Here is a 23694-nt window from a genome sequence, read left to right on the forward strand (position 1 = left end):
ACATCTGATATTCTTTAAATCCTTTCCATATCTATGCTTATAGTAGGCACTCAATAAATGTTTCTTGCATTTAATAGAAAAGAGCTATAGTTTGGGAAGCGATGCAAAGTGATGGTCTAGAGAAGTACTGCTCAAACTGCAATGCATCATGGGTCATGAACTCAATCATGGATTGTGAGCAGCATTTTTTTTTAAATGGGAATTTTGAATAGAATAAAATAGACAAGACTCAAAAATGGTGGTAAGGGTTCAGTACTATTTAGTGAAACTTCGCTTCAGTGTTTACATGCATGCCTGCACATGTGTGCAGGGTTGAGCTACAAAGTACATCTCACTGTGAGTCACAATTGAAAACACCCAAAGTCCCTTGTTTAGAATATGAACCCTGGAGTTGTTTTTCATGGGGTCATGTTGAGGCTCTGAAATTAGCCACTTAGCAACTTAACAACTGCCTTAGTTTCTTCACCTATAAAATAGGAATAGTAAGAACTCCTTACTCTTAGGATTTTTATGAAGAATATCAGAAATAATCTCTATGAAGCATTAGGCATGGTGGTTGGCATAGAGTAACTGATTATAGATGTTGTTACTATTGTTGCATCTGCTAAAGGTTTGCTTAGAAAAAATTGAAAGAGTACTCTCCCTGCTTCTGCCTTCTCAGCTCCTAATCATTTCTCAACTCAGTGTTTTCATGCTTCTATGCCTCCAAAGAAGAAAAATATTCTTGCTACGGTGTCCCCACCTCCTTATCACTGAGTCAGTGCAACCTCCCTTGGTCTACCTCTTTCTCCTTCTTTGCAAACCACTGCTGCCTTAGCTTTCCTGAGCCCACTCCCACATGACCCCTGACCAGCTCTCTCTAGCCTCACCAAACATCACAGATATGCAAAGGACAAAGTCCAAATTCTCCATCCTCAGGCCTGACCTTTCTTCAGAACTTCAGATCCACATTTCTAACCAATTTCTCACCACTGTCTGTCAAGATTTCACCTGGAGACGTTCAGGTCCCTCACACTCAACATATCCGTAAGTCCTCCTCCTGAATTTCATCTGGAAATAACTATCATCATACTTCCATTTGCCCAAGCTGAAAGCTCCTCTTCATCCCTCCCCACATCACCTCCCCACTGTGCCATGTCAACCAGAAACAGAGACTTGCAGACAGAGAACTCTGTCATCAAATTCTTCCTTTCCATCTTCCCTGCAAACCCCTGCACCATCACACCCACCAATTTATGGATCCCTCTGCTTATACTCTCTCCTGTTGCAGTCCATCTGGCAGGCTGCTGTCAGAGCCATCTTTCCAAACCATGCTTCTGAGCATCTCAAATTCTACTTCCAACCTTTAAAGTCTTTCAGTGGCTCCTCACCACCCACAGTTCATTCATTAGCAGAGCACAAGGTTTTTTAAATGCACAAGAAAATCAAAGATGATTGTTCCTGCCCTCATGGAGCTTACAGCCTTCCATCAATGAATGAAAAATTACAAATGAAGGAAAAATTTGTTTCACCAATCCATGTTTTGCCCATATGATATTAGGTAGTTAGATCTTTAACTAGATGGCTAGTCCCCTGATTTTTTTGGTTTTCCTTTAAAGATTTGCAATGACCCAGCCCCAACCACACCTCCCGAGGATGGCCCTTGCTACCCAAGCCACTGTCACAATTCAGCACTTAAGCCGTGTTCTTTCCCTCCTCTCTGCTTTTGCCTCTTCAGTCCCCACCAGCTGCTAGAGGGGGCTGTAATGCTGTTCTCCAACTTGCTTACTGGCAAACTCCTGCTTTTCCTTCAAGACTTATCCTAAATGTCTTCTACTTCATGCCTTCCTGACTTTCCAACAGTTAATCATTCTTCCTCTAAGGTCTCATACTAATTTGGGCAATATTACTATTACAATATTTATTAAAATTGAGAGAAAAAAAAGAACTACAACACTATGCAATTTGAATGGGAAGCATATTTTAATTTGCATTTTGAGGCCACTCGACATATAAAGTGACTCAAAAATTGCTTCCCTCTAAAACATAAATTCTAAATTAACCAAAGCAAATTCCACATGATGTCAGAGGCTTACTAAACTTAAGGAAACTTTCTACATGTTCTTCTGACGTCTTACTATCTTCATTACCTTCTGCTCCTTTGCTGCCTGCCTGCTCTCCCCCTCTTTACCCTCCCCTCGCAGAAGGAACACCCATTTTATAATGATGAGCCTGACGCTCCATTAGACCCCCCCTGCTCTTACCGTCCCATTTAAAGTTAAACCATCAGATGGGCCTGGCCCACATCGACAACTCCTTATGTCTTATACCCCGTGGACTAAAGCTGAGCTCCCCACCATTGCTGAAGATGCTCCTAATCTCAAAGAGGACCCCACTGGGTTTGCTGGAGAATTTCTGCTCACTATCCAAACACATAAGCCAGGGTGCTGTGACCTCTATCAGCTTATCCACGTGCTCATAGGAGGACACGCCAGAAAATGGCTACACAAGGTGGGATGGCAAAACCCTAGGGAGACTTTTCCCATTGAGAATGAGTAGGCATGAGCAAAGCCTCAAAGCTGGCTAAACAGCTTCATGAAAGGATACTTGAGGCTTTTCCTCAAGTTATTGATTGGAAGAAAAGTCAAAAAAGTGTTCAAAAACCCAGTGAAACTGTTTTTGATTACTATGATATATTTGAAAACGTTTTTAAACAGCATTCTGTCACAGATGAAGTCAGGGATTACACCTCAGTGGTTCTTAATTCAGCCTTTGTAGAGGGTCTACAAGATGAACTTGAACAACAGGTAAAAAAAATTACCACTTAATTGGGCCACCATGCAAACCCATGATTTAATAACTATGCTGAGAAGCTCTCCGGAGCTATCCTAAAAGATACCAAAAAGAAAGCTCCACAAGCCCTAAATGCCCAAATTCAGGCAACTTACGTAATGAGCCTATAATTACAACAATTGGTGGTGGTTAAATATGCTTTTCAGAGTCCCCAAGGCAAACACCATTCAAAGGACTTTGCAAAAAGTTATTGCAAAAAGCTTGGACATTGGAAAAAAGATTGCTTAAACCTGAAAAGACAATTATAAGGCCAACCAATATAACAAATACAAGCCTATAAAATTTGTGATTCCTCCTCAAGGATTCCAACTGAATTTTTTTCAGCAGGAAGGTGCTCAGAGGATCAAAGGGGATATTCACCATGCTCCAAACTAATTCTTTAGGAGAAATTGATCTAACTATTGGTAATGAGGTAACCAAGTACCTGGTAGATATCAGAGCCATCTTAACAATGCTTAGCCCTACCAACTTCTCCATTCCCCTTCCTTGGAGTACTGAATCCATACAAATGATGGGAGTTTCCAATCAACCCATGACAGTCTCCAAATCCCTTCCAATTTGTTTCCAACTTGGACCTATTAAAGGAACTCACCAATTTCTTTTGGTTTGCTCTGCCACCATTCATCTCTTAGGACAAAACTTTCTTGAAGCTCACAAAGCCCATATTTTTTCCTCTCAAAAGGGGGAAATATTCTTACATTTTGAGCTTCTAACAAATGACATTCAAAAGGACTCATCCATGGACTCATCTATAGCTATTCCAGTTTTTTCAGTCACTTTAACTGAACCAAACCCTCTTTTAGATTCTATTACAAATTAACTTTGATCAAAAAATGTCCCCAACACCAGTTGCATTCATTCCACACCAGCGATGAAAATGGACAAATGTAAACCTCTACATAACATCCATCAATACCCTCTAAACACAGAAGCCATTCATGGAATTAAACCTGTCATTGAGGAATATTACAAATAAGGCCTCCTCAGTCTTTCTTTGAGCTTTTGTAACACTCCTATTCTCCCTGTTAAATGAAGATTCATTCAAGATCTAACAACCATAAATAATGTAATCATACCTCGGCACCCAGTCATGCCTAACATTCATACCAAACTCTCAATCATACCACCAGAAAGAAGATTTTTTTCAGTGATAAATCTTTGTAGTGCTTTCTTTGCATCCCTGTTGATCCTGAAAGTCAATTCTTATTTGCTTTATATGGATAGAACAATATACTTGGACAGTAATGCCCCAGAGCTACGCTGGAAGTCTGACTTAGTTTTCCCAAATTTTAAAGGTAGATATTCCCAATATAGAATTTTCTTACCAGTTCACCCTTTTACAATATGTGGTTGACCTCTTCCTCTGCTCACCCTCTGAGGAGCATCCATTGAAGATTGCCTCCACCTCCTTTGAGAGGTATGCTCTGAAAACAGAGAGGACTCTTGACTTCTTCCAGAAAAAAAGAACACCAAAAAACAAACAAACAGAAAAAAAACAAAAAAAACAAAAACAGTTCTTATGTTTTAGAACTCTTAGAAGTTATCTAATGATCTAAATCTTTGGCAATCATAAAAATCCCTGGACAGTCAAGAAGAGAGTAGAGGCAATCATTTGGCTGACATTGCTGCTAACTTAGCAGCATTAAAACAATCTCAGCCCCTAATGGAAATACCTATGCTACCAACTGAAGCAATTGGGGGTTTAAAAGATAACATTATGAAAACACATCATTTGGCTGTTCAACAACAACAACAAAAAAGGTTAGAACAAGGCTGTAAATTTGACCCTAAAAGAAACATATGTATAGGTCTGAACTACCAATCACCCTTCCCTGTTGCATACAACATCATATATTACAATACATACACGGCTTAACTTACTAAAACACTAACAAAAAAATGGTTTTATGGGGAAAACAATACTACTGGAAACCATCTCCAAAGATAGCTTCCCAGGTATACCAAAAATGCTAAAGCTGCTTAAAACACAACCCACTGAATTCTCTATTTAAAAAAAAAATTATTTTTCACCTAGCCATATGTCATGCGGGGTCTCTGGCCCCGCTCCCCGCATAAGAATGCAGGATATGGTGAGGTCAAAAAGGAACACCAATGGAGCCATGGATAAGGGAGTCATACCACTATAGTCTCACTGGCAGCTGAGTTGGAGACACAAGAAGCAGGAGCCACATTATCTGCAATCCACCGTCCGTTTCTCTGTCAACCAACCAACCACGCCCCTAGCACAGCCACAGCAGTTATATTAGTGGCTAATGGCTAACAGGTTACAGCTGATGGCCAAGCAGCCACAATGGATGGCCACCTGACTACAGCTGATGGCCATCTAATAACCAAGCCATCACCTTTCCATGTGAGGCTGAGAGCCTGGAAACTGCTCTCTGGGACTGTCCCCACACCATAGACACAAGCAATTAATCATGTTGTGGGGACAGAGCCACGAGTGCAGTTTCCAGGCCCTCAGCCTCACGTGGAAAGGTGCTGGCTCAGGTAGTAAATGGCCATCAACTGTGATTGGATGGCCATCACCTGTAACCAGTGAGCCATTGGTCACTAATATAACTGCCATGGCTACGCTAGCAAAAAAATGGGGGCTGGCAAGAAGATGGTGGCTGAGCTAGCAAGAGAGATTGCAGCTAGCAAGTCAGGTTGGTTGGCAGAGAAGCAGACAGCGGGTTGCGGATAATGTGGCTCCTGCTTCCTGTGTCTCCAACCCAGCTGCCAGTGAGAATATAGTGGTATGACTCCCCTATCTATGGCTCCGTGGGTGTTCCTGTTTGGCCTCACCATGTCCTGCGTTTTTATGTGGGGAGCAGGACCAGAGACCCCACCTGACGCCCTGCATGACACATGTATATCATAATATAAGTCTGCTTGCCAGGACCAGTCACAGGTCTTTCAAAGGAACTTGTGTAATCCCATTGGAAGACCACCCTTTTTCTCTCTTTATAAGCTCTGTCCCTTTCTTTCCACCTCAGAACAGTTGTGTTTCTGCCCAAAAGTGTGTTTCTTGAATTGCAATTCCTAAAAGACTCCCAAATAAGCTTTTGTTTGCCTTGCAGTTGTTGGTCATATTGATTGACATCCCTGACTCCACGGAGCTTAGAGACTACTTCCATCATTGAATCTGAAGGGCTAGCAAAATACATGGCTAAAAATAAAGAAATTGATGTTTTAAATCCCTTTTTCCCCCCACCTATATAACATCAGATGGCATGTCTTTAATGATCATAGAATTACCTGATTCTTTTATATTTGGTTTTAAATGTTAAATATCCAGAGATTGTTAACATACTCTCTGAAGTGCAGGGGAGGGTTGATTCATCACTGATGCCAGGACAAGAACAAACTGTAGCTCAGAACTGTCATTCAGAGCCTTCTGTTTGTTCTCTCACAGCCAACTCAGTCACAGTAAGGTATGTGGTTTCTCTGAAAATGCCATTCTTGTTTTATTTACTCAGATACTTCCTTTCCATTGTCAATATTTGTCCTGAGCTTTTCAGTTAGTCAGGCCCACTTGTTTGTAAAATAGCTCATTGACAGAAAGTAAAGAACACATTTTAGCCAGTCAAATCCAAAAATCTTAGCTTTAGATAAAATGTTAAAGAATTTCACTGTGCAGTTTTCCTAGGACCAGAGTTATCAAACATAATTTGGAATTAGAATTATATGAAAATCCATTATTTTTGTTTTCATTTTTATTTTTGCATTTATATAAATATTCTTTAAAAAAATCTAACTGCTAGATTAACATGATTCATACAAGCCAGACCCTTAACTTATTCACCTAGTTGTAATTCAAGGATATCCCCATAAGAGAGACAGACTAGGTAGTGAAATCTTGCCAAGGTGAAGATGATAAAGATTTCTTTGTCTTAGCACCATAAATCAAGCCTAAAAATACAGCCTGTCCAAGTGGAAACCAAGATAAATTTACCAGCTGGTTATTATCTCAAATTGGTGTAAGAAGGAAGAGCAGGAAGGAAAATGTTTAGAGAAACAGCTTTGGGTCCTGGAATGAAACCACACTAATTGTTCCTAAAATGGATTATTAACACAAGTAATTAACTGCTGGAGCATCTAAACTATGTCAACAGCATGGTCATCAAAAAAGGACATCTTTTGACCTTAAAGGCCTTACAGATCTATTATACATAGTTCAACACAAGCCAAAGAGATCCTCCAACGTTATCATAATTTAGATATGGTGAACACTGGAATATGTGTTAGCAAAAGGAAAGAAATGGGTTATAGATAAAACGGATTGAGGATCATGAAAATCTAAAGCCAAAAGGAAACTTGAAAATCATCTAGCAGATTGACCATGCTCAGGCTAAATCTGATTTCTGGATCTCTAGAGGTGTTTCGTCTGGCTTACTGAATTATTATTTTATTTTAATTTTAACAATTTTGAATGGATTTCCAATATTTTAAAATGGGAAGATTTCACATAAAAATCTGAATTTCTGGATTCTCTTGAAAAATCAGATGGTCTGGCAATACTGGGCCCTCATTCTTATGTAACAATTGGCTGGATCTGAAAAACTTCGGCCCTCATTGAATGGGCATGTTCTCTCCAGTTCCTTCCACTCCCTAACTTCTCCCTGACACAGAACCAAAACTAATTTGTGTTTAGAGTTTCCCCTGTGCTTTCCTGACATCCCCTTCCCCACTTTGATTTGCTCATTTATGATGCCTGTCTCTCCTGGGTGAACCTTGTGAACTTACTGCCACTGATCTTATCAACTCCCCAATTCCCTCATCTGTATGAGGAAACTGAGATTTAGAGATGTCATGCTAGGGGAGAGATCCAGTATCAAAATCTCTTACTGACCAATCCAATGAATAGTTACCTATTTCCAAGTGATGTTCTCAGGTTCAGAAGAGGAAGTAGCAAAATTTGTAAACCAATTAGAGTCTTAGAATAGATGAAAATATCTAGAGATTTAACAGAGTGAAATATAAGCAAAATGAGGGCCAGATACTTACATACAAGTTGGTACAATCATCTCCCTATATCCCAAAAACTCTTACCCATGCTCCCTATACTGCAAGCCTCCTGTGTCATCTTTTCTCTGCTCCATTCAACTCATATCCCACAAAGGTTGGCCCAAATAGTAGTGTTCTGGTGAAAAAAATCTATGATAATGCTATCTACACTGGTATTTTCTTTTGCTTAATATGTTTTGCATAATTTGTACATGATTGTGTAGAGTCCAATCAGTTGTCTGAATACACACTTTAGTATGTAGTGTACAAACAAGTGTATTTGTTATATAACCTTTAGAATAAAAATCAAGACACGTGGCAACATAGATGAGATGCAGAAATACAAAAAGATCTGATGCTTTTGGGGGATTTATTGGGAATAATGAAAAGAATGTTTAAAATTGATACTCTTCCAGATAATTTGTCAGGTCTAGTTTTTGTACTTAATGCTATCACATTTATTAATGCTTTTCTTACCCTATATCTCATCTTTTCTCAAAGAGCTTAAGAGTTTCTTTTGAGAGGATCATAAAACTACAAGATCATATAGTAGTTTGAAGATGTGTTAACACATTGAAATATGTGATTTTTGTAAAGTAAAATGAATCAGAGTGATGTGTAAGGTACAGCATGAGTACAGTTAACATACTGTATTATATGTACGAAACTTGCTAAGAGAGTAGACCTTAAAACTTCTCATCCAAAAAAATTGTGTGGTGATGGATGTTAACTAAACATATTATGGTACTCATTCTCCAATGTATACATATATCAAATCATTACATTGTATGCCTAAAAGTAACATAATGTTATATGTCGATTATATCTCAATTAAAAAGAAAAAAGGTTTTCCAGTCAAGATGGCAGAGTAGGTAAATACTGTGCTTGCATCCTCTCATGACCACATCCAAATTACAATTAAACTATAGAACAACCATCATTGGGAATTCCCTGAAGTCTAGCTGAACCAGTGGCCATACAGAAGGACATATAAAAGAAGCCACTTGGAGACTGGTAGGAGGGGTGGAGCAGTGTGGCTGGTCTTACACTCGCATATGACCATTAAAAATTGGGAGGGATACCTCAGTTGCAGAGGATCCCCCAGAGGAGCGAGGGGTCCCATACCCACGCCAGGCTCCCCAGCTCAGGATTTCAGTGCTGGGGAGAGAAGTCTCCATAATTTCTGGTTGTGAAAACTAATGGAGATTGTGGCTGAGTAAGTGAGATGGAGGGTGGCTGCAGTCCCAGGGAATTCTCTTAAAGGCCCTACACATGGACTTACTCTCTGACAGACTCACTCACTCTGAGCTCCAGCACTGGGGCAGCAGCTGAAAAGGCTCCAGGGACTTATGGAGAAGAACTGAGTTGTCTGGCTGCAGGGTGAGGGCTGGAGGGGCAGCTTTCTCCTGGATGGGGGAGCTGGCAGAGGCCATTGTTTCTTTGTTGAGCCCTCCCCACTCTCAGCGTGCAGACGCAGGTGGGCACCATGTATGAGTCTCCATCAACCTGGCTAACACCATTGGCTCTGTCCCACCCTGGTGATTCTGTGGACCCTCCCCACCCAACTTCCTAGCACACAAAAACCGCTTCCAGTCACTTTTCCATACAAACCACCTACCTTGACTCTTGCCGCAGACTTTCTTAAAATCTCTCCAAGGTTCACAAAACCCAAACAAGCAGCATCTGGCTTCAGTGTGTCTCGTACCTCTCTCTGGCTGAGACGCCCTAAGCATGGCGACAGCTGGTCTTGGTTCACAGCTTTGCCTCTCAAGGCACCTCAAAGCTCAGCACAGGCAGGGACCATTTGTGGATTGCTTTGTGGCTCATGCCATGTGGCCCCAGGCAGGGCATAGGATGTAGCTGAAATTGGCCTGCAGTGAGTCCCCACCCAGGAGATCCCGGGGCTAGCAAGCCCATTGGCCAGCTTTGGACTGGACCAGGGCATCACTTTAGCACCTACAAAGATGACATACCCAAAGGGCAGACGGGGCAGGCACCAAAGCACTTCTAAAGTGAATCCTGTATTGTAGGGTCTGCCTCAACACCACAACTCCTCCACTATAGTCACAGCCTGTCCTCACAACCAACCAGCTCAAGGGTTAATCCCATCCACTGAGTGCAAACAGCAACCAAGGCTCAACTATAATAGGAGGGCACATACAACCCACACAAAGAACACATCTGAAGCACCCAGCTCAGGTGACCAGGCAGACTGAGCCACTAGGTCCCACAGGATACCTACTACACAAGAACACTATACTAAGACTGGAAGACATAGCAGTCCTACCTAATACATATAAACAAAAACAGGGAGGCAGCCAAAATGGGGAGACAAAGAAACATGTCCAAAACAAAAGAAGAAAACAAAACTCCAGGAAAAAAGAAAAAAAAAAAGCTAAACAAAATGGAGACAAGCAATCTACCAGACGTAGAGTTCAAAACAGTGATTATAAGGGTGCTCAGTTATCTCAGGGAGAACTTCAACAAAGAGATAGGAAGCATAAAAATGGAGATAGAAAACATGAAAAAGAACCAGTCAGAAACAAAGAATACAATAATTGAAATGAAAACTACACTAGAGGGAATCAACTGTAGATTACATGAAGAAAAGGATTGAATCAGGAATTTACAAGTTAAGGTAGCAGAAAATACCCAATCAGAACAACAAAAAGAAAAAGACCCAAAAAAATAAGGATAGTTTAAAGTGCCTCTGGGACAACATCAAGCGTACCAACATTTGTATTAAAGAAGGAATACCAGAAGGAAAAGAGAGCGAGCAAAGAATTGAAAACTTATTTGAAAAAATGACAGAAAACTTCCCTAACCTAGTGAAGAAAATAGACATACAAGCCCAAGAAGCACAGAGAGTCCCAAACAAGATGAACCCAAAGAGGCCAACAACAAGAAAGCATCATAATTAAAATGCCAAAAGTTAAAAAGAGAGAATCTTAAAAGCAGCAAGAGAAAAGCAGTTAGTTACCTACACAGGAGCTCCCATAAGACTGTCAGCTGGTTTCTCAATGGAAACTTTGCAGGCCAGAAGGGATTGGCATTAAATATTCAAAGTGCTAAAAAGCTAGGACCTACAACCAAGATTACTCTACCCAACAAAGCCACCATTTAGAAATGAAGAAAGGTAAAGAGGTTCCCACACAAGAAAAAGCTAAAGCACCATCAAACCAGTATTACAAGGAATCTTAGAAGGACTTCTGTAAAAAGGAAAAAAAAAAGCTAAAAAATATGAATACTAAAATGGCAATAACCACATATATGTAAACAATTACTTTTAATGTAAATGGATTAAATGCTCCAATCCAAAGACATAGGGTGGCTGAGTGGATAAGAAAACAAGTCCCTTACACATTATACGTGCTGCCTCCAAGAAACTCACTTCAGATTGAAAAACACATACAGACTGAAAGTAAAGAAATGGCAAAAGACATTACATGAAAATAGAAACAAACAAACAAATCTGTGGTAGTAATATTTATGCCAGACAAAAGAGACTTTAAAACAAAAGCTATAACAAGAGAAAAAGAAGGACCCAGTAATCCCACTTCTGGGTATTTATCCGAAGAAGCCCAAAACGCTACTTAGAGGGTACGTGTGCATCCAATTGTTCACTGCAGCATTGTTTACAATGGCCAAGATATGGAGGCAACCTGGGTGTCCCTAAATGGATGAACGAATAAAGACGAGGTGGTACATATATACAATGGGACATTACTCAGCCATAAAAAAAGAAGGAAATCTTGCCATCTGCAACAACACGGATGAACCGAGAGGGTATTGTGCTGAGTGTAGTAAGTCAGACAGAGAAAGATAAATGTCACATGATTTCACTTATAAGTGAAATCTAAAGAACAAAATAAATAAACAAATGAAACAGAAGCAAACTCATAGATACAGAGAACATTCTGATGGTTGCCAAATGGAAGCGGGGGTCGTTGAAAAGAAGAAGGGAATAAGTACAAATTGGTTGTTACACAGTTGTCATGGGGATGTAGGATATAGCATAAGGAATATAGTCAATAATATGGTAATAACTATGTATAGTGCAAGGTGGGTACTAGACTATTCAGGCAGATCACTTCTTAAATTATATAAATGTCTAAACACTATGCTGTACATCTGAAATTAATATAAAATAATATTGAAAGTCAACTATAATTGAAAAATTAAAAAAGGGGAGGAGATGAAAGGGGATAAGAGGTTCAAATTTCCAGGTATAAAACAAGTAAGTCATGGGGATGTAACGTACAGCACAGGGAATATAGTCAATGATACTGTGATAGCATGGTACGGTGTCAGATGGTTGCTGGACTTATCATGGTGATCACTTCTTTAGGTATATAAATGTTGAATAACCATGGTGTACCCCTGAAACTAATATAATATTGTATGTTAGCTATATTTTAAGAAAAATCTTTAAAAATAAAGTAAGAAGGATGGGTGCAAAGAAAAAAAAATTGAGAAATACTCCTCCTACTGGTAGCAGGCCTAATTCCTAACTACCGTTAATAACACTTCACATGTATTATGTCCTTGTTATGTTATAGAACAATCATTCAAAGGCTAAGTTATCAAGACTGACTTTGGAGTTCAAATCCTGGTCGCATCATTTATTTAACTGAGTGACCTTATTAAAATACTCAGTCTAAGATAAGAGTTATGCCTCTAGAGATAAAATAAGGTGTGTGGCTCATTTGACATATCGTGGTTTATAAACATTAATAATTATTATGATTATTTATGGGAACCAAATTCCACTGAGATTTTATACATATATTTATTTTAGGGGGATGCTCAGAAAATTGAACTTCAAGGTGTAAAGTACAGTTAAGGATGCTTACATTGTTCGTAAAGTATAATAATAATGGTCAGTCACATTTTAGTTTCGTAGCATGGCTTGCCATGTTCTCCATAATCTAGCTCCATCCTGCCTTCCAGACTATCTATCCTAAATTCCAGGCTCTGGGTACTCTAACTTTCTCTGCTACCCGTGAACATATCAGACTTCCACACCCCTTGTTCCAGCTGGCCTCTTTTGCACTGAGGAAATCCTCTCCCTCCTCAACTCCCAGTTCAAAGGCTACATACACAAAACTTTACTTAGTTCTTAACCTTGAATGAACCTGTCCTTTTCTCTGCCACACTAAGAACACATTATTAATGCTGTTGCCATATGATTCCATCTACTCTCTCGTGTATTGTAGATATCTGTAAATATGCCTATTTTTCCCTGTAGCTAAACTCTTTCAAGGCAGGGACCATGTGTTTTTCCCATGAACTAAGTTTTAAGTTATATCTCAGTCTCAATCACAGGAAATCTACAAAGAATCTCCCAAATAAAAGGCCAACCCGCTCAAAATACATGCATTCTTGCAATTTTTTGAAATTAAAAGTCACTAGGTGATACTTTCTTGGAAAGCTGTAATTACTCAAGCATGACATTGTTTTTTTTGTATCTTCCCACTGGCTTTCTATATCCAATTGCGCTCTATGAATTAAGTTCAAGAAATAGTTCACTTGAGAAAAAGACTACAAAAAAACAGGGTTCAAAATACTAAGGAGATAAAGCTTGAGACTCTGACCACATCTGTCTAATTGTCACCCTCTAGCTCTAGTTTCATGACCAGATCCATCCCCAAAGCACCATCATCTGCCCTGATACATATTCCAATGCCAATCAATGCACATCATCAGCCCCATCTTTTCAATCACAGTGAGAAGTCGCAAAAGATTTCCTAGTGTCCTGATCTACCTCCTCATATCTTTGGTCCTTCCCTAAATTTACCCTATAGATATGAAGGGCCCTGTTACCCCACTGGCCTACACACATAAGAGAAGAAACGGAAAAGGATGCTCGTCAGCAGTCAGTGATGCTAAAAGTATGAGTTGTGGCAAAATTGCAGGTTCAACACTTTTATGATGTAATCTCCACTTCTCAGGGCCTGACAAAAACATTTCTAGCAATGATACGGGTACTAACCCACTTGTCAGCCTTCACATGTCATTTAAAAGGAGGTGCTGTTGTAGAATGAATAATCCTGCTTTTACTTCAGAATCTACTCTAGCTGTCTCAGTCCTCTGCCTGCACCAGACAGAAGACTTTCTCATAGCTGAAATCAACCCAAATCTCAGAAACTGTTAGGACACACCCAATTAACAAAATCTGATGGAACAACTGACTACCTGGGGGTGGGAGGCGGGGATCCACCTGCAATCAGAACTACTCTCCAAGTAATTCAAGATTTAAAAAAATACACCCGAACTAACTATGACATAGGAAATTGATCCCAAATGCTGCTATATGAGGTAACTTACTATATAAATAATACATTTAGTGTAAATCTTGCCTAAACCTCCAGATGGATTGACCTGGGCTGGATTAAACCCAGCAACCCAAGAAGCTTTGATTTGTTTTTGATGACCAAATTTTTAAATGTTCATCAGCTCTTTCCAAAGCCTCTGGGTGTTGCTGGAGCCACAGGAGGTTGTCTAGGGTGAACCACAGATGGAGCTTTCAGCACCAAGTCCTCCCAAGTTCCTGCTCTGTGTCCAGGAGGCCCAGGTGCGGGTGCCTTCCGCGGTGGTCGCAGAGGCTGCGGGCTCCAGCGCTCGCCCGGGGCTCACCTGGTGGTGCTGAATTTGGCGCGACCGTGCAGTATCCGCCCGCCCTGCACGCTGCTTTGCTCACAGCCCGGGAGAACCCGGACCTCCCCAGCCCCGACCCTCCCCGGGGCACCTTTGAGCGGCGACTACCAACCAGGGTGCTGGAGGCCTCGCTGCCTTATGGGAAATAGGGGCCCACCTGAGTCGCATCCCTCCCCCTGCCCACGCATACACTCCCCGCTTTGCCACCAGGAGCTGTCTCGGGAGTCTCAGGATAGATCTCCTCCGTGAATTCCATCCGAGGACACCGTCCTTCCTCCAGGACCCTCTTTCTCTCTTGCTCTCTCTTCCAACTCCGTGCAAAAGGCCGCCCGCATACTCCTGGGAAAACTTGCGCACCTCGGAGAAGCACCCCAAACAAAAAAGGGTTGTCAAGGGGTGGGCCTGAGAGCACGCAGTACACTGTCAGCCCCCCGGCACACACCCCAAACTAGAAACCAGCTCCAAGCTGCTTGGGCGCGGGTGACAGCGTCGCTGCCTCCTCCTCCTGCCCAGAGTCGGAGGAGTTACTTCTCGCCTCCGGGAGGCTAGGAAGCACCGGTGGCTGCCAACCCTTGTGACACTCCCTGCGAGCTCCTGTCCTTTTACCTGTGTGCCGGCCTCGGTGGGGGGGCTCCAGGGCGCCACACAGGGATCGGTGTCCCGGGCGGACCCGGCCGGTGGTGCCGTAGGGATCTCGGCCGCCGCTCTCCCCTGCAGCTCGGGCCTGCAAGACGGCTATTTATCCGGGGGCCCGGCCCCGGCCCCGGCCCCTACCGGAGTATTGGGCAATCGGTCCCGCTACGCGCTGCCCCGGGAACCGCCGCCCTCTGCCCTCGCCGAGCCCCTCAGTGGCCGCGGCCACATGGAGGGAGGGAGCCGGCCCCTCCTCTGGGCTCCACCTTCTCTTTCTCCTCCTCCTCCCGGGAAGTTATTCCCTGTGTTTCCCACCCCTTCTCACTCTCTTCTTTTTCGGGGCACCCTGGCCAGTCTGAACCGGTTATGACTGCGCGGGTGGCTGGGGGAAGGAGGAGGAGGAGGAGGAGATGGAGGCGGAAAAGCGGGCGGTAGGGGCGCTGCTCAAGTTCTCGCGGCTCCGAGCCGTGCTGGGCCAAGTCGGCCAGGAGGAGGAAGGGCACTACCCGGGCCCGGCCCGGAGCCACCAAGTCAGCAGAAGAGCTTGGCGCCACCCGCCAGGCGCCCTCACCCTGCGCATACGCGCGCGACACCGGGAGCCCGCGGCTGCCGGCCAAGGACTGTGCGCATTTGCAGGGCGCTGAGGTCCAGAGATGTGTGGGAGTTGCCCCTGGTCTTCCAGGCTCCTGGGACCGCTGGGAGCCTTCTGGCCGGAGCTGTATACCCCATCCAGCAGTGGCCGCAGAGAAACGGGCACCAGAACTCTGTGGAGTCGGTGCTTCTGGGCGGTGAAGAGTGGGGATGCCAATTGCTATCCTTTGTGACAGCTCCACGGAAAGGCGGGCGTCCCCGCAGTGCACACAGCGTGCTGAGGGAGAGAAGCTGCATCTAAGGACTTTCCGTCTGTCCTGCAGGTGGACTGCACTGACAGTACGCTTCTATCTTTGGCTGAAAGGTAATGGGCATGGGTGTGGACATGGATTTGTGCTGTAGCCCCATAGAGTCACGGCAGCAGACTGGGGACAGTCCATAGGTATCAGGGGCTCACCAGGTGTGTGAACCCTCCAAAGTAATATACACTTTTCGGTTTCCCGTGTGTGTACATATTTTCGGGAAGGGGCTCCATAACTTCTACTAGCTTTTCAAAGGGGCTAGGGCTGTCCATCACGGGGATGAAAATTCCCTTACACAATGAACGATCTGGTTCTGACTTAGACAAAGACCCCCAAAGGGCTGGTTGGTTTCTGAAGTCCAGATTAAGCTGCTTAACCTTCTTGAGCTTCCTTTTTCTCATGTTACCTGCATCATGGAACCAACCTATGTGAGATGAGAATAATTCAAAAAACAAAAACGAAAACCACAAAGAAACCCTTTGGACCCTAGCCACACATGTCGTTTTCTTATAGATATGAAAACAGCAGTTCATCCCTTTGCCCCCACACCATTCGGTTCTACCCAATTTACTGACTTACATGTTATGGGGAAGAAAATGGGCAGAATTAGCTAATATTGTTCTGTTTTGTCCCAAGAGGGAGAGAGATTTAGGAAAAAAATAATAATAAAAGTAAGAACAAGAGAAAGGTGGTCCCAGGAATCGGTTCTGGAAGGAGAAATGGAGAGGTAATGCTATCAACACCATAAAAAATGTATTTCTGAGAAGAAGGCACAACATAGGGACTTCTCAACATGTTCTAATCTTGAACATGATGGTTACTCAAGTGGTTTGTGGTCACTCAAGGGTGTTCACTTTGTAATATGCATTGACCTGTACACTGATAATTTGTGTACTTTTCGCTATACGTTTCAATAAAAGATATTTTTAGAATGTTTTTTCTTTGATTCAAATAACCCCTAATCACCAGAGCAAATGTCCTCTTGATTGTTGGTCAAACCAATCAATGTATATAAAGTTATACTGGGAAAAAGGAAATACTACTTGAAAAATATTTGTGTTCACCAATTGTTTTCCGAAGTTCCCATGTCCCCGTTCTTATCTTCACCAATTTTTCCCAGATTTCTTTCAAAGAGAGTATATGATCAGCACTCCATGTCTGCTCGGCCCTGTCCACACCTATCAACTAAGAACTGAAAATGAGCTTATCCTTACATCAGCATGGACCAACTTTAGTTTAGGACTGGATCCCACAGGTCAAAAACTCAAATGGCTGGCTGGAGGTCCAGACTCAATGTAATGAATGAAGTAGGCAGAGGACAGCCAGAGAACTTAGGAAGCATGGAAGCTGGCTTTGGAACAAGTGGCCACTTGGTTTAGGAAATTACTGCCAGGCTGGAATGTGAAAATTGCTCCCATCGCCTTGTGAAGGTTCATTGTTCAGTCACACCTCAGCAGAGCGTGTAAGAGAACTCAGAAATCTAATCCAAGCCTGATGCTTTACCTATGAATGGAATTTGACCCAGAGAAGCTAAAGAGGTGCTGATCACCCCACCCCCTGCCCAGGGCAGAACGGGTGGGGAGCAGGTTTGCAGAGAGTAGACAGAAACTACCACCCTACTAGCATCCAGGATTTTCAACCCCAGTGACACGAACATGCATGATCTGCTTGCAAGATAAGGGTCAGATCCATTCAATATCACTGGCTTTACAGCTCTGTGCAGCCCCTGCCCTTTGGGTCTCTCTTGGGCCCATAAGTCAATGTACATTTAACAGGATGAAGTGAGAGAAAAAGGCAGGTCATTAAATAAGCTGGATTTAAATGAACCAGCTTCTTTCTTCTTAGGAAGAAAGAAACCTGAGGGAAAACCTTTAAAGAAAAATGAATACAGAAATGATGTCCTGAACAAGGGATTCATTCTTTGCCTTGTACTATTATTATTATGGAGCATTTATTAAGAAGTTTTTGATTTGTGAATTCTAAGTTCTCCCTTTCTTAGAATACTTGCTGCCTCAATCTTCCAAAGAATAAGATGGAGAAATTAGCCTGAAAGTGCTCTGTGGTCCTCATCCCAGCAGAAACAGAAGGCAGAAGAAGGTATGAGTTGGTCAGGGAAGGGTGGGCCATTTGCATAGCACCTGAGTCACTGGTCCAGCGACTGCCCACTGCCCAGCTGACCAGACTTTATTTCCTGACTTATTATACCAGAGTAGGTTCCTTTTCTTTTGTATGCTTGGTTCTTACCTTGTTTATGAATGAGAGCGTAGCTACATAGGCACTACACTTTGAAATAAAAATAACTAAAGAAGATAGAATTTAGAGTTCTTATAGCAGTTAGCTCAGAGATCTAAAGATCATTCTATTAATTCCATTTCTTTCGTTGACACTCTAACAGATAAAAGATCAGAAAATAATAGAAATGCATAAATCATTCCCTTTGAGGCTTGTAGAACTTTTGAGGAAAAGGACAAGTTTTCAAATGTTAAAATTGACCTTTGTAGTCATTACCTGCTGTTGAGTTGGCTCTGACTCCTGGCAACCCTAGGAATGAGTGAGCTGTCTCATCAAAGGGCTTTCAAGATAAGAAAGATAAAGATTGAGGAAAGGAAGTCTGGCAGTGGCTCACCATCACCGTCTGCTGCATCATGTGTGGGTCCAAACCATATATGCTTGGTCCATGGTGTCACAATCACCAACCACCTACGAAATATAAGTGCCCCTGTGGGGAAAAGTGACCTTCAAGACATACTATATCATATTGTTACTTGAAATTCTCCAGAATATTGTTTCGTCTTTTCTTGCCTTTACTTCATCGTAGCGTCTGGCTCAAATGATTTTAATTTATTTTTTTGGAGCAGGGAGTGGTAGAGATAAACACTATTCTTTGAGTACCTGGTAATTACCAAGAACTATGCTATCTCATTTACCCCTCAAACAATCTCAAGTGGTTAAGTATTGTTACCGCCATTTTACAGATGAGAAAACTAAAATGGAGTTTGGAGAGGTTAAGCTACTTGCTGAGTCACTCAATAGATAAGTGATGGAGTAGGAATCAGGCCTTGCTTTGGCTGATCGCTAAGCCTGTCCTCTTCCCACTCTACCTTTGGAAAATGATTCTAGGCTGGTAAGAGCTAAGACTGAGGATTGACATCTTACACATAGTAACTTGTCTGAGTCTCACAATAAACCTAAGAAGTAGGTGCTGTTATGATCATCTGTATTTTCCAATGATGAAAATGAAATTGAGAAAAGTTAAATAATTTGCCCCCAATCACACAGTTAATGAGAGGTAGGCTGGGGTTCAAATTCCATGCAGCAGAGAACCATGCTTGGAACCAGCACTCTATAGTCATGAAAATGGACATCGGAAACGTAAAATTACAGAGTGTACATGTCCTGTATGTGTGTGGGTGTGTACACATAGATATGCTTTCCAGTTCATATTCTTCTGGTTTGTACTACATGGTTTCAAGGCCGTAACCCAAAACAATATATACCTTCATGTGTACCCGTTACCAAAGCATCCAGTATATCTCCATGTATAGAACTCATGACATCTGTAATGTGCTCATCGTTTGTTTGCACAGTGAAACTATCCTCTTCTGAGAGCAGATACTGTCTGTCTTGTTCATCACTGCTCCCTAGAGCCTGTGAATGGCCAAATGAGCAAATGAATGACTGCCTGCTCAAACTGTCAGTAATTTTTTTTCCCTGCAACAGATCATTGAATTCTTCAGTTGCTTTACTCTGCCAAGCTGTATTCTATTCTAAGTAATTATAAGAACTGTTTCATTTAATTGTATTGGGCAAGTATAACCCATTTTACAGATGAGAAACTAAGGCCCCATGGGGTTCAAAGGCCCCATGAGCTGTCCAAAGTTAGAGAGCACCAAAACAGCAGAGACAGGAGGTAAACACAGGCAGTGCAAGTCCAGGGTCCACATCTGTAAGACTGTAGGTGACCCGGCCTTCACTCTGCTTGTTCACAGCTTTATCCCATGATCCAGGACAGTGCTTGGCACATAGGAGAGTCTCTGTACTAGGTTGGTGCAAAAGTAATTGTGGTTTAAAAGGTTAAAAATAATTGCCAAAACCTCAACAAGGCTGATTTAATAGCTGAGGCAAAATATTATGAAAATGTGTAACCTATAAAATTATTAAAAGACAAGGGGACCAATCAGAGAAATTAAGAAGTACCATGTAACTGATGGATAGGAGAGATTAGTAAAAAGAAAAGCTTGGGATGGCTTCCAGGTTTCTCACAAGAGCTTATAAAGAATTGTTGGAAATTAGGGAATGTGCCTCATGCTGCAGGATCTTCTACAATAGTCCATATTTCAAATATCATATCTCATTATTACAATAAAACACACAAAAACATTTTAAGACACTCGAAATCTAAAATATACCTTTAATAATTTTTTTTTTTTTTTTTTTTTTTTTTTTTTGCAGTTGGAAATGGTACAAAATTCTTTTGTCAGACTCAAATTTTCTAATTTGTGGTTTAGATACTATGATCGTAGATGGGTAAACATATGCAATAGAAACAAAACAGAGAAAACCTATTCAATAGCAGTATAGTGAATAGTGGTGCCTGCAAAGTAAACGCTAAAGTTTCACTGGAAATAGGCCTGTCCTAATCAAGAGGAATCTGGGTTGACTGTTAGGCTAAAGAGACCTTAGAAGGAAGGTGCCAGATCCTTTGGCAGCAATAAGCAAGTACCAATCAAACCCCAGATGTACTGGTGGCCCAAACTGAGGCAAGCCAATAGCTCTATTATCCACAACCACATCCATCACTCTTGCCTTAGAGAAAAATCATTACATTTCTATATCTAGAGTGGTATGACCCACAGTACAAATACTTGCATGGTGGCACCCACCAAGACTCTGGCACCCACCAAATGAAAGCTGAATTAAGTCTCAACATCATGTACAATGATAATTATGGGCATTTCCTTCCCTTGAACCTGGTCCTCTAGACATCTTTGGAGGCTGGAAGAGGCTGCTTCTGGGTATTTTAACATTCTCAGGATACTTTATACCTTGATGCTTTCCCTTAGCCACACATGGTCATGAACGCTTCTTTTAAGACTGCGGAGTTTGAATCAGTCTTAGAACCAGAATAGGCCTTGGAGATTAGCAGGTACAATGCAGTGTTTAATCTACTCATTTTCAGATGAAAAAACAGAGTTCAAAAGGCTGAATGATAAGAGGTGAAGGAAATAGAGAATAAAAGCACACAACCTGAAGCCAAGACTACCTATGAGCTTTGTAACCTTGCAGTTCCTTATTATTTCTGTGCCTGTTTCCTCATGTGTAAAATGGGGGAGAATAATGCCTGTCTCTATGATGGTTATAAAGATTCAGTAAATGAAACCAAATTTTAAAAAAGCCTAAAACATAGTGGTATACGTGTGTTTACTCTCATGAGTATACCAAAGAACCCCAGCTAGGGTTTTAATCTTCCCTCTCCTACACATAGTTAGACGAGGAAAATTCTGTCCATTGACTAATTTACAATGATTATGAATCGCTGTCATATATAACACTCTTTCGGGATGTCTCATCAAAACCTGCATCTGAGTTCTTGAAATTCATTCAAGTAGATTTTCTGTAGTGACAGGCAGGTATGGTCACCAGTCCAGGAAATCAATAGTCCAGCAACCAACAAAGTCTGAAAACCAACCAACAAAGTCATTCCTCAGATATCAACTTGGGTCCACCTTCTGTCAACAATGGTCTTAATGAATAGAAAGGTTGGATTCTGACTTAGATGTAATTCTTGGATAGGCTATTAATTCAATTTTTCCTTGGATGGTCAAGATTATTTTTCAACAGGTTCTTTAGCCAATAGCATTATAATATACCACAAAATCAATCAAGAAATGAACTTTGCTGTGGGGTGGGAAAAGAAATACCCAATGGAACTCCCATCGTGCTGACAACTATAATCTTCAATAAATTTGACTGATGAAATGTGGCCCAAATAGTATATTTTATAAAGAGAAGTGTGCAGCTAATGAATACCAAGAGCCCAAAAGTCAGTCTGCAAAGGGTCTGCTTATGAAAAATGAGCTATAAGAATCATTACACAGTATCCCTCTAACCACACAACAAATAAAGTGAACCTCCTAAAGTAGAAAATAGTGAGGAAAATATCCAGTACCTCGAACATGCCTGGCTTAGAGTAGGTATCCAGTAACTACTAACTGAATAAATCTAATCTCCATCAACAAAAATGTATCTCATGTTAACTTGGATCTTTATTATCTGCCCTAAGGTACTTGCAGAATATGTGAGTAATTTCTTATGTAATTAACTTTTTGACATGAAATGGGTAATAAGGAACCCACATAATCAGCTGTGATTGCTAGATGGCATAGAGATTTAAAGAAAATAGATGAAGGTTTTAAAACTCAAATCAAGAGGAAGGAGGCAATGTTTTTATCGTTAGCTTTCATTTCATAATTTACCTATTTAACATATGAAATACTGAGGATTATCAGGGTGACAAAAAATGTTCTTTTTCCCCTAGAAATCAAGAGAAAACCTTTTTAAAAACTATAGATATGGGTCAGCCACTTTGTAAAATAGTCTGGTAATTCCTCAAAAGTTTAAAAGTAGAGTTACCACATGACCCAATAATTCCATTAACAGGTATATGTCATTAACCAAAATAAATGACAACAAATATCCTCACAGAAAAATGTGTTCATGAATATTCATAGCAGCGTTATTCATAATTGCCAAAAAGTAGAAACAGTCCCAATGTCCATCAATTGATGAATGGATATATACAATGCGGTATATCCATACAATGAATAATTATTCGGCCATAAAGAACCCAAACACAAAAGGCTATTTGTTGTATGATTCTATTTATATGAAATGCCTGGAATAGGAAAATCAACAGAGATAGAAAGTAGATTAGGAGTTTTCTAGGGCGGTAGGGGTGGCAGCTTTGAAGGAGGGTAGGTTAAAGGAAAATGGGGAGTAACTGATAATGGGAACTCATGGATACTGGGTTTGTTTATAGGGTGATTAAAATGTTCTAAAATTGATTGTGGCAATGGTTGCACACTCTGGAAATATACTAAAATAATTGAATTGTACATGTTAGATGAATTGTATAGTGTATGAATTATATTGCAATAAAGCTATTATTAAAAAAAGAAACTACAGCAGATGCAATTTTTGCTCTGCTTATGGTTTTTTTTTAAAGATATCCTAAAAACGCAGCCTTTTAATTCAACTAGTAGAGTGATGGAGCTAACTAACACTGTGACCAGTTAGGGGGCTAGATATGATCAGCCTGGAATAACTGTGGAAAAATTGCAACCCTCAGAGAGAGATGGGTTCACTGTTTAACATAAGTTGGGATGTGTGCCACCACTAATGACACAGAACACCAGAAGTCTTCATGTTCTTTCTATATATGCTGCCAGGACAAAATTTCCTTAAGCACCCAGGTTGTGGCGCAAATGTCAGAGAAGTTACATACCGTGTTTCCCCGAAATAAGACCTAGCCAGACAATCAGCTCTGATGCATATTTTGGAGCAAAAGTTAATATAAAACCCAGTCTTATTTTACTATAAGACACGGTCTTTATAATATTATAATATTATAATATAATATGATATGATATGATATGATATGATATGATATGAT

General features: G+C 41.2%; 2 protein-coding genes across 10 annotated transcripts in view; one reads left to right on the forward strand and one right to left on the reverse strand.

The window, feature by feature from the left end:
• Positions 1-15372, reverse strand: part of SLC16A9 (solute carrier family 16 member 9) — a 55491-nt gene extending 40119 nt beyond the window's left edge. Inside the window, exons 1-3 of one of the 7 annotated variants that reach the window (XM_019731818.3) lie at positions 15103-15372; positions 14687-14853; positions 4158-4256 (exon numbers count right to left, since the gene is read on the reverse strand). The gene's annotated coding sequence lies outside the window, so the exon portion shown is untranslated. Of the gene's footprint in view, positions 1-4157; positions 4283-7703; positions 7789-9457; positions 9565-14686; positions 14854-15102 lie in introns of those variants that run through there. The other 6 variants (XM_019731816.3, XM_074339444.2, XM_019731817.3 and 3 more) reach the window with 6 other exon arrangements.
• A 77-nt stretch (positions 15373-15449) lies between these two features.
• Positions 15450-23694, forward strand: part of LOC141572933 (uncharacterized) — a 36409-nt gene continuing 28164 nt past the window's right edge. For 2 of the 3 annotated variants that reach the window (XR_012498504.2, XM_088791994.1), the window contains exon 1: positions 15466-16084. Coding sequence is in view for 1 of the 3 variants with exons in the window: in XM_088791994.1 (XP_088648120.1) it covers positions 15931-16084 (154 nt within the window). In the remaining 2 variants the exon portion in view is untranslated. Of the gene's footprint in view, positions 16085-18021; positions 18120-23694 lie in introns of all 3 variants that reach the window. The other variant, XR_016018918.1, reaches the window with a different exon arrangement.

Source organism: Rhinolophus sinicus, chromosome 15 (genome assembly GCF_057876585.1).
Source record: "Rhinolophus sinicus isolate RSI-liver-muscle chromosome 15, RSI-T2T, whole genome shotgun sequence".
Lineage (NCBI taxonomy): Eukaryota > Metazoa > Chordata > Mammalia > Chiroptera > Rhinolophidae > Rhinolophus > Rhinolophus sinicus.